Below are 12368 nucleotides of genomic sequence, written 5' to 3' on the forward strand. Positions count from 1 at the left end.
TTTGAATTGTGAGTGTGTGTGTGTGTCACTACTGTCCTGGTGTTACCTCTGTCTATTCAGCTCTCCGCCATCTGTGAGGCATCATCACCTGACAGCACTGTTTAAAAGTCACTGCCAGTGCTTTTGTTGTGTGTGTGTGTGTGTGTGTGTGTGTGTGTGTGTGTGTGTACCTTTGCGAGCATGATCCTGGTCTTTGCCACGTCAAGAGGAGTGGTCACAAATGCAGCTACCGCACCTACACAAGACAAACACACACACATTTAGTGAAGGGCAAAAAACATAACTCCCTCTTTCTCTCTCTCTCTTCCTTTTCTTTCTTTCCGTCTCCTTCTCTCTCTGCTCTAAGAAAAGTTTTATATTAAAAATAAACTCATAAAAAGTGCAATTACTAAACCGCAGTTACAGTCATTTATTAATTCAGCCATAAACAGTCAAAGTGTTGGCCGTCCACTCCACACTGACTTCATAAAAACTACACTTCTCCTCCAAGAACCTTCACCGTTATTAGACCACAAAAACCAGGGAGACACACTTCAATTCCCACTCCCACCCAAAACAACCCACACCTTCCCCTTAGCTACACACACAAGGTACGGGACAATACGAGAATGTGCTGTCATGACCAAAATATTTGCAATTTACAATATTGTAAAATATGATTAAAAATAAAATAAAATAAAATGAATTATTTACATATATTTCACAGAAAGGCGGAGCTTAAAATGTTTCGATAGATTCCTACCAAAAAATTGTTCTGAAAACACATGTAACATGTACACATATTAATATATTATATACAATATATAATAATATACTAATATTCATCAAATTCTCTTTTTTAAATGTTATAAAATGTCAAAATTATTTGACAAAATTACACAAAAGAAAAAAACTTTTAGCAAAAAGCATTACAAAAACTCAAAAAAGAAGATTTCAGAATTATATAATGTTACAAAAAATATGACTTGTTATCAAAAAGAAAGAAAAGTAACATTTTTTAAAGAACTTTCTTACAACCTGTTGTTACCAAAATCAAATTACAAAAGCAAAAATGTTAAAAATACAATCCCTTATTCATTTTTTTTAACAAAATTATGTTACTAAAAACATGACTAAAACATGAAAAAGTTTTTAAAAAAGGTGCTCACATTACAAAAACTATTTTTGAAAATGTAATGTCAAAAAAAGTATTTTTTGACAAATACTGCAATGATACATTTATTATTAAAATTACAAAAACATTTCTTAAAATAATGTTGAAGGGAAAAAAAAGGTCAAAATAAATCACTAGGATTGAATGAAGATTTTCACTCGCCTAAAATTAGGTCAATTTCCCTCGTTAACGATGATAAAAAATAATGGATGCCCGATAAAAATCATTACTCGCCCCGTCGTTAACACAAACATCATGTAGATAAGTTCAGTTGCAAATGAACACACAACTTTACCTTAACCCAATTCTATAACCCTGACCCTAAAAGCAGGTCTTAACCCTGAAAAAGCGCTTTGAAGTTGTGGGGCCCAGACAAAAGCATCAAAACATGTAAGAATGTTTCGACACATTCGGTCAGGTTGGTCCCTTGTGGCGGCGCGCTCAGTCGCAGCAGCTCTGATCTAATCAACCCTCCATCTGACATCAGATTTCATGGTGCAATCAGTTGTATAATGACAATAAAGATCCTTTCCTTTCCTAAAATGTCCCCACAAGGTCAAATGTCCCTTCAAAGATGGTTATTTTACATTTTTTCTGGACCTCACAAACAAACACACACACACGACAGGTTTTATAGAAGCTGTTACACCCTGACTTCCCTCCAGTTTCCCTGAGTTGGAAGCTAAAAGGACGTCGGGATCCAGAGACGTCCTCTCAGAGGAGCAGTGTGTGTCAAAGTGAAAGAAACCGTGTGTGTGTGTGTCTGCCACAAACATAGCAACTATTCTGCGTAAACACGTCTCTATGAGCCACGGAGGAGCGGCATGACGAAGGCGACCCGGGGTATGCGATCAATGTTATATTTTAATGGTTAATGCTCGTTGATTACATATATATATATATACATATTTTATCCTTTTACTACTTTTAGGAATAAAAAAACAAAAAACGACCTCAAACCTCAGCAAATGAGACAGGACCTCCTCTCAGTGTTGGGTAATAATCCTGGAGAGCAATAAAAAGAAGGAATTGTCCCATAAATCTTACACACGGAGCGCTGACTTGTCGGATCTAAATTTGGCAGGAAATGCCATGTGATGTGATGAAGGTTAGACACGAATGAGCCGCTGATGTAATCCCGTCTCGGGGCTCGCCAGCATTTTTTTGGGTTCAAACGGGGTCAGGGCCCCCCCCATCGTAAGTCAGCGCGTCGCACTTAATGGAGAGAAGATATTTGCGGTGATTAAATGCGACTGTGTGAGCATTTACAGCCTCACACAAGTTATGAACGAGTGAAAGAGTGCGACAAGTAAGAGGTGAGGAGAAGTGACGGAGCCTGAGGATCACTATTTGGCAACAGAAGGACGTGAATTTGACTTTCAACTGTCTACAATTGTTTTTCTTTTTGTTACATATTTCCTTCCTAGGGGCTAAACTACTGCATGTTTAAGTTAAGGTTGAGTTTCCTAATTTAACTAAAATGGAACAGGCAACATTTTCAACTTCCTCTTTTACTGTAGGCTATACCTTTACAATAACTATGTACAGTGTCTATTATGTTTAGTTAACACAAGTGTCTCAAATTCTTGTCTTTCCCTTCCTTCTGTTCCTCTAAGTCCACTCCCTCTCTTCCATTTCTCTTAAACCACTTCAGGTTCCAGTACTCAGGAGGACACACAGCTGCAGGGGCCCAAACCCAGGAATCAGTCCGTCCTCTCCTCTCCTCTCCTCTCCTCTCCTCTCCTCTCCTCTCCTCTCTGGCCGACAAACGTGTAAAATCTAATAAAGAGAGCTCATCTCATCGGTGACGCAGAGTCTCAGCACTGAGGGTTTGTGAGTTTGAATGTTCTTTGGTAACGAGGTCCAAAATAAACGGCTGAAATGACTCTATGGCTGTAACCTCCACCTTCTTTCCCTCTGAGGATCTGCTGAAGAAAACAAAACCATCGCTGTGGTTTCATTTCACCAGTTCTTGGCATCCGCTCATGCACCTAATCAAGATTACATGACACGTGAAAAAATCCTGCCAGGATTATCCTGACCTGAATAATTGTTAAGATTGTAAAAAAAGGTTTGATCTTTTTGATTTTTAAAGGTAAATGGACAAAGCTGTTACTGACATTTGACAACATTTTCCTTGTGTTACTAAAAATGTGGCAGAATTTTTGGGAATTTTAAGTAAAAATTTTGAAAAATCGGCACAAAATTGACCAGAAATGTGACAAAAATGTTTGTTACGTTTTCAAAAAAGTGTAAGTTACTAAAAAATCTTGTAAAAGGTTTTGATTAAAAATGTTGCTAAATTTTGACATTTAACGACATATTTCACATAACACTAAAAAATATATTACATTAAAACAACTATTTACGTTTATTAAAAAAAAGTTAGATAAAACATTTGTAAATTAACAGTAGTAGACAGTGAGCTGAAAGAGCAGCAGAAGACAATGATATGACATAGTAACATTCCCATGTTACATAGCATTAAAAAAAACCTGTTACTGACAATTAAAGATGTGACAAAATGTTATAATTTTACAAAAACAAGTGGCTAACATTAAAAAGAACTTAACTTATGTTGATAAATAAAAACAAGAATCTAAATTGGAAAGATGAAGGCACCCCCTTGTGGAACCTTTAAAATAAATCAATAGGACTGTATGTTGGGTCGAGTTAGACAGCGTTATCAGGTAACACACATGAAATAATAGTCTTTTTCTTTCATTAAAAATCATGGAAAATCACCACAATCCACTTGATGAGTGTGTTTTTCATTGCAATACACACTGATATTTTACTGTATATTGTCTATCCCTCCATCCACTCATCCCTCCCTCCCCTCCCTCCCCTGCCTCCCCTCTTTGGTTCCCAAAGCAGCATATAATCCCCTGCACCTGCAAAAGCTCCGCACACTGCAGCCTGCCAAGAGTGGAGTGTGTGACCTTGCCTCCACGAGAGAGAGAGAGAGAGAGAGAGAGAGATTTGTGGATGGAGGAGGATGATGAAAGAGCAAGAAAGAGAGGGGGAGAAAGAAAGTGGGTGGGAGACAACAAAAAAGGAGAGAAAGGGAGAGAAAGAGGAGATTGTAGTTAGTGGAGATAAGAGTCAGAGTAAAACACATGGTGAACTTTAGTCTGGTCTGCATGAGGTCCAGGTCCCACGGCTGGGAACCTGCTGCCTTTTCTCACACATGATGTCATCATGCTAGTTTGTTTTCTTGACGAACGAGATGAGAGGAGAAGAAGGAGAACATGATGCACGAGTCTTCTAAACACAGTTTGATAAACCCTTTATTCAGGTTCTCCCTTTAGCGATCATCTTCCTCCATGTCGTCCTCTCCACTGTGTCACTAAGTGTCCTCGTGTCCTCCTTCAACATCACTCTCCACTGCTCTGCACGTGACCAGACCATCTCAAACCTGAGCTGAGCCCTGGAATCTGCTCATCACTAATCCTGTCCATCCTGGTCCTAATCCCAACAAACATCTCAGCATCTTCAGCTCTGCCACCTTCAGCTACACCTCCAGTGCCTCCAGTGTCTCTTAGACAGGATTTGTCTCCTCACGGTGGCGCTACTGCTCAAATAAATGAGATTAAACTTGGGCAGAGATTACCTGGCTGAAGACGGTGGAGAAAGCTACGCTAAGAGATGCTCCATCCATGATCAACACATAGACTTTATGACCTTTGACCTTTCTCTATGTTGTGAATAAACAACAGAGAAATCCTGCACTTTTATCTTTTCACTTTAATGTTTTTTAAGATCAGATATCGTGATCGTGATATTGTGATGTATCACTATGATTGTCCCGCGATACACTGATTATCACAAAATCGTTGTGTCGCGATATTATAGGTTATCATGGATCATGTATCGCACCCTGTGATTCACACACTTATTGTGGAGTAATGTAAATATTCATTCATGAACACCTATAGATAAATGTAGAATATGCTGACAACCTATAGATAATCTGATGATAATCTGATGATTAGTCCTCACATTATTTTTACGTCACTTATAAAAGATCATTTGGCTTGTTTTTATGAACAAACACGGAAGAAAAAGTGTCGTATTTGTGACTTCTGTATCACTACAGTATATGTGACGTAGAATTAATGATAACTTTGACTCAACAACACATAAGAGAACAGAAACAAAACAACACCTCTGTACCTAATAAAATGGCCATCATGTATACTATTGAAAGTAAAAGTCAGACAGTAGTGATTTTTGTGTATTCAGACGTTCAGATTACAGTGTTTTTCTCGCTCAAGTGCGAGCGGCTACTGAGTGAAACCACCTGATGTTTTTGCTCTGAGGATGAACTCAGGATGAACACAATCTCTCTCTCTCTCCCTCTCTCTTTTCTCTCCGCTCACTCGTTCCTGTAAAGCAGTGAGGTTCACGGCGTGTGTGTGTGTGTGTGCAGGGCTGCTCTTTGTGTAAAATGCATGTGGACAGCTGAGCTGCCTCAGGCCCTGCAAGGTATGATTACCTCTCAGGGAGAGCAATTGAGAAACAGCATGGAGCGATTACTAATATTTTCTTTTGTCCATCCCTGGTGTGTGTGTGTGTGTGTGTGTGTGTCCCTGCACCTTTAATCTGTGGCATCTTGTCTCACTCTCCTACTGTCCCACACTGTGCGTGTGTGTGTGTGTGGATACGAGTAAACACACACACACACACACAGAAAAAGAGAGAAGGACTTCCAGAAGAGTGTGTTTGAGGAGCTCAGGATGCGTCATGTGTATTCCATTAGGGAGCAGATTAAAACGAGAGATTTTGTTTTCCACATCAAAGGACTCTCTCACTGGGGGGATTCCTCTCTCGCTCTCTCTCACCCTCTCTCTCCTCTTCCTCTCTGTTTCATGAATAAATAATAAGGGGCGAAACCTGGGAAAACAAACTTTGTGACCTGTGAACCCCTGATGTCAGGGTCAGGCTTTTGCACCTGGAGGAACTTCCCACAGGAAGGAGGTGGTGAGTCATGTGTTCATGTGTCATTATGCAAAACATGAATGCATTTATTATTTTTTTTGTATTGTTTTTGTGCGTCTGCATGTGATTATTGGTTTAACTGACGTGCTTCTCTGTTCCCCTAAAAACCAGTGAATATGGATATCTAGCGATGTTGTCACATGATTAGATTAGATTAGATTATTAGTGGTCGTAACTGAGCACACGTCAGGGCAAAACTAAATGAATCTTTCCAGCGTGTGCCATTAATCTAATATGTCTCTAATCGCGGGTCACCAGACATTCAAAACAGACACAGATTTTTTTCAGCTTCTTAATGTTTGTGGGTTTTTTTGTGCCACAGAACAAAGAAATCATTCAAACTGAATAATTGTGGTCATAAAATGATCGTTTTGAGGTTTGGAAACGCAGATTAACATTTTTAACATTTTTCTGACCAAAATAATGGACAGATTAATCGATGATGAAGATAACTGTTAGCTGCAATTTACTTACAGGTCACGTAGTTATTAGTTAGTATGGAATTACAGGAGATTTGTGTCAATATTTTCAAACAACACATTTTTTACAGCACTTTATGAATTGAATAGACAAACGAAATATAATCATTCAAAATGACTGTGTTTTATTTGTGTGAAAAAACACTTTTTGGTCCGCAATGATCACAATTTCGCTTTTGCGTTCCCTGTTTTTTTATTTGGGATTCTGTCCATGGGCGGGGCCTTAACAAGCCGTCTACTTCCGTCTACAAGCCGCCCATTGAGCTGTCACTCAAAACTATGGAGTTAGATTTGTGTTTTTAAATATCGATTTAATCATTCAAAATATTGTATTTTATTGTTTTTGAATACACTTGATCTATGTGCTCCCTGATTTGAGCTGTCGCTCCAAAACTCAGCAGCCAATCAGGAGGCAGCTTCCTAAGGCCACGCCCATGGACAGACAAAAAACTTGTGTATTTTGATTTTGTGGTTCATTTTTGTTTGCTCAATTCATAAAGTGTAGTTTGCTTCTTAAAGAAAGTTATAATACTGACACAAACCTAATTCCATAGATTAGCTAATTTCACAGCTCCCACAACCTCCTAATCTGAAGACTTTTTTAGCCAAAAAAACACAAAGTTTTCTTCGGAAGTAAATCAGCTAAATGCTTTAAAACACATTATTTTCAGCAGAAACAAGTGTCGTGAGAGACTTCACTATGACTGACTGGAATGTTACATATTTGAATGAAATCCTAATTAACAAAGACGCGATGGAAACGAGGGTCTGGTGTGAAAATCCTTCCACATCCTGTCATTCTTTTTTTTTTTTTGATTCCAGAAACTCAACCACCAGCTGATTTTCATTCTCAGGATTTATCTCAGGCCTCCAGAGCATCAGCAGCTGGGTGGTTGGACTCTGTCTCTCTCTCTCTCTTTTACCTCTCTCTCCCTCTCTCTCTCCCTCTCTCTCAGCTGTGCCGGTTTGGAGTGAAATGAAAAAGAACGAGTGCAGAGTGCGAGCACTTTGCTTTGCCGCAGACCAGCTGGAGAGATCATGCCACACACATGCACACGTACGTTCTTCTCAACTAAATCACATTGTTGGGACTGAAGAGGAGAGGAGAGGAGAGGAGACAAGGAGAGGAGAAGAAGAGATTCCAGCAGTTCAAGAGAGGGTCTTTGACTGAGGGACAAAGAGACACTTGTCACACACACACACACACACACACTGCTGTGTCCTGTATCGTCTCCGCTCTGCAGTTTTGCTCCCGACATTGATGAAGTGTTTTACTGTCCGTCCGCCTCCTGTGCCCCTGAGACATGATGTCACTCCAACAAAATGTCTTTAAAAAAACGTCTTCAGGGGCCACACAGAGTGTGTGGCAGAGAGGGCGACAGGGAGGGAGAGACAGAGAGGGAGAGACAGAGAGGGAGAGAGACATTAAGAGGGAGGTCACGAGAGATTGTGGAGGATGGAGACAGAGCTGGACGCGGAGGCTGTTTTTTTTTTTGACGGTAGTCGCAACGGTTCGTTAACGCAGGCTGTCACAGCGATGCAGGGGAACGCGGCGGGTGAGCGGGCTGTGAATGTGTCAGAGCGTAAGCACAGTGTTCTAACTTTACTGCCGGGGATAATGAGCATAGATGATGGCACTGTGCACAGGAGAGGAGAGGAGAGGAGAGAGGAGAGGAGAGGAGAGGAGAGGAGAGGAGAGGAGACACACGGATAATAGAGATAGAGGTTAGAGATGAACACATACCTTTAAATATTCCCACAGAGGAAACTGCACCAGTGAGAACGGGATCTGGAAAACAGAGCAGACACAAAGTTGTCATTGTTTAGGTGATTTTCTGGAGGCTAATTTTTCATCGTCAACCTCTGAACTCCACATCACTAAAACAAGTACACAATACATGGGGCGAGTGGTGGGTGGAAATATCCATGTGCTGATAATCTCGAAAAGAAAATATCGATATTTTACTTTACTGGACAAAGAGCTATATCTGGTAACTTCTGCAGAGATCTGAAACTCCAGCGACGCCACAGAATGCTGCATCGTGAAATTCTCTCTCTGTAAAATCTTATGCCGCATTTCCACCGGCTCGACTGGACTCGGTTATTTTGTGTTTCCACTAGCATAGTACCGGTAATTAATGATCATCCGGTCTAAAATGTTCTAAAATAATGTTCCTTTCACTATATTTGTGTTGTTCTTGTATATTCTTATATATACTGTACTCTTTTGGGATTTTTTGGAACCACATGGTAACTTCATGGACGTTGATTTTCTACTGATTAAAATGATAGAATTAAATGAAAATAGGCATAAACAATAAAAAAAAAAGCGTGATGAGAGAAAAATGGGTAAAAGCCTGCCGCCAACTAGTGGTGGGAGGCTTAACTACAACACAGAAGCAGTGTAAGACAAGAAGTCAAAACATTTTCCATATCAATGTGGTGCTTCAAACACTCGATACAATATCATGACGTTAAATACGGCAATATTTCAGTGGACGGATGGATGGATGGATGGATGGATGGATGGATGGATGGATGGACAGTTTCAGGCAGGAAGTTTCCATGAGAGGAAATCAATGGTAGTGCCAAGTCAGACCACACACACACACACACGGGTTTGTGCAGCTATTCCTCTGAGGACACAGCATTGACTCCCATTCACAGTCTAAACAACGTGTTATCCTCGACCGTCACCAGAAACAAACACCTAACCACAACTCAAATCTACCTCAGAAATGAAGTTCTGCCTCATTAGGGACCAGGTTTTTGGTTTCTTTGACGACGACTGGTCCTGACACAGGTCTGTGTCACACAAACACACACAGACAGACACACACATATAGAAAAACACACAAAACAAGCTAAATTCAGACGACACAAAGACACACTGGGGTTGTGCGATAATATACCACACACACAAACGCACTAAAAATAGCCGCAGTATCAGTTTCATTACCGCCATAAAAACGAGCACAAATCTGCCGCCCTGGTCTGCATATATATCTGGGGCTTTAAATAATATTTAATAAAATGTATTTTACAACTTTAAATAAAGAGTTCGTTTGGAAAAATTGTGTGTGGCTAAAATTTAAGGTCACTTATAAAAGGTCCAAATAAATTAAACAGAAAAGATAAAACTGTGATGTTCTCCCTCCTAAGTGAACTGATGTACATTATCAATGAATCTGTCAATTCTTTTGCTCAGAAAACGTTGAAAAATGTTCATTTGTCTTTCCAGAAGCTCAAAATTATGATCTCAAACGTCTTATTTTGTCCACCAAAACAAAATTATTCAGCTTTGATGATTCGTTATATGGAGAAAAGAAACCGGGAAATATTCACAGTTAAAGGGCCAATTCACCCTAAAATATACAGGTCTTTTTTTTTTACTAATTTCCAGAGATAATTGTGTTATTCAATCATCAGACAGTGGATCTGAGATACAGCTTTTTTATGTCGGTACAACAAATGCTCGGACAAGTTTGTTTGTTTGTTTACGTACGGTTGCAAATCGCCAACATGGACACCAAAATTCAAAATGGACGACTTCCTGTTGCGTTGAGGCCATGGTTACGGTCGACTTTATTGTTCGTCTTGGTCGAAAACATCTTCCCACCATGTTTCGGGAAATTTGGCGGAACTCAATTTTGCCTCCATTTGCGCCTTAGGGGGCGCTATAGTAGAGCCCTTGAGCAAGGCACGGGTGTGGGAACTATGCCAATATTGCATTTTCGCCACACCTGACCTCCATGCCGAGTTTCAAGAGTTTTTATGCACGTCAACGCCCTCAAAAGCCTTGGATATAATAATAATTTGAAGGATAACAACAGGTTCCTCACAAATTTGTGCCCTAATGACAAAAAATCACTTCCTGCTAAGACAATAAAAGCTCTACACTGCTCTTTATTGAGTTTCTGTCAAGTGTTAAAAGTAAAAGATCAGAAAAAAAATCAAAAAGAAACTGGTCAAAGTTGGTCGATGATTGAGTTTTGTCTTCATTTGACCAAGTTTGGTAAAAAAAAAAGGGTGAAACTGCCCTTTAAAAAGCAGAAAAATGTGATTATTTAAAAACAAACAACACTCAAACTGATTAAACAAATGATCAAAATAGTTGGCCTTTAATGAAGTATTTGATTTATAATGGATTTCAGGGACGGCCGAGTGAGGACAGGAAGAAAGAGAGCGAACAAAAACAAAAACAAAGAGAAAATAAATAGAGTTGTGTCATCAGTCTTTGATCACAGCAACAACGCCATCATTTGTGCGCGCGTGTGCGTGCGTTTGTGTCCGCCTCCGACAACATGCTCCATCAAACCATGTTATCGCGCCGTTTCAACGCCGCGCTGATCCAACTGTGAGTCACAGCCGCGGCACAGAGACACTTCATGGACTGTTTATGCCACTTAATGAGCTTATTAAGCATTTTCGTCCAGATGAAGTGACCTCATATAAACACCCTGTGGTCTGTAGTGGATTACGTTAAAGGGTATCAGCTGCATCTGCTCTCGCCGAGCTCGACATAAAACCTTTTATTGGGATCATTACGAGGAGAGATTTATCAAAGGCCGTTGAAAGCCAGAAAGCAAAAGATATGGATCTGTTGAAAATGAGCGTGAACTCGAGTCCGCGGAACAAATGAAGTGACACAAAGAAAACAACTGTACTGGCAGTAATGATGACAAAGTATATTCAGAAGTAGGATATTCACTCCAAGACAACCTTCTTTTAAACGCTCACTCGCCACACCAAACCCCATAGAGAAAACCATCCATTTTACAAGCAGGCAAACAGGAGGTGTTAATCTTCCGCTGCCTCTGTCATTAAATTTAAACGTGTTATTTTGGCAGCTTTGCTGTGTAAAATCCTTCGTTTGGATTCAAATTAGTGACACAAACTTTTTAAAGAGGCAGCAGTGAACCAGCAGCTTCTGTGTCCACCACCAGCTTCAAATGCTGATTTTTTTAAGTAGTAAGGTTTTCTGTTTGTTTACGTTTGCCGACAGGAAACATTTTTTTTTCAAGGTGAAAAACAAGAATCTTAAGTTGCGTCATTTTAAATAATGACGTCCTGAAATGAGTGGAAAGGTACAGCCTCCCCCTTGTGGCACTTCAAAATAAATCACTACAACTGTATATTGGCAAAGTAGACCAGTGGTTCCCAAAGACTAGGTCTGGAACCACAGATGGATCACCGGTGCAGTGGTTTTTTTTAGGTTCTAAAAACCATTTTTGCCAAATGTTCCCAAACTTTCAGCTCAGTGTTTAAGTTTTATGTGTTTAAGTTTTGAATGACAATCCTAAACTTAAGTTTTAATTTACCAATCATCTCTTGTAAATAATTTACATTATGCACAAATTTGCCATGGTCATGATTTATATTGCGATTTGGGTGACACTAGTTTTTTTTCGGGTAAAGCTGCTTTTATTTTGAAATGTATTGTTTGAATCATGGGAAAAGTGTGTTTAAACCTACATGTGGAAAACACGGAGCTAACATAGCATTAACTTGAAAGTTCTTCATGTGAAACCCAATCATGATTACCCCAATTATTAAAATTCACAAGTATTTCATTGTGATGCGTAATAAAACGGTATATTGTCCGATCTCTATATTGTACGTAGAGCACAAACTCATTTCAGTGAAGGCACAAAGCACAGAAAAGAAAAGTTCCAGTGGAAACTCTCCACGTCCACCCGGTCCATCCAGCGCAATCCGTCCTCAGAGATGATCTG

At 39.7% G+C, this 12368-nt stretch overlaps 1 protein-coding gene across 1 annotated transcript in view; it reads right to left on the reverse strand.

Moving 5' to 3' along the window:
- The window catches only part of LOC122772126 (S-adenosylmethionine mitochondrial carrier protein-like), a 66769-nt gene that overhangs the window by 6117 nt on the left and 48284 nt on the right, over positions 1-12368 (reverse strand). The window contains exons 6-9 of the mRNA XM_044029829.1: positions 8378-8422; positions 7987-7994; positions 4048-4109; positions 171-235 (exon numbers count right to left, since the gene is read on the reverse strand). Of these exons, the coding sequence (XP_043885764.1) occupies positions 171-235; positions 4048-4109; positions 7987-7994; positions 8378-8422 (180 nt within the window). The remainder of the gene's footprint in view (positions 1-170; positions 236-4047; positions 4110-7986; positions 7995-8377; positions 8423-12368) is intronic.

Source organism: Solea senegalensis, linkage group LG7 (genome assembly GCF_019176455.1).
Source record: "Solea senegalensis isolate Sse05_10M linkage group LG7, IFAPA_SoseM_1, whole genome shotgun sequence".
NCBI classification, from domain to species: domain Eukaryota; kingdom Metazoa; phylum Chordata; class Actinopteri; order Pleuronectiformes; family Soleidae; genus Solea; species Solea senegalensis.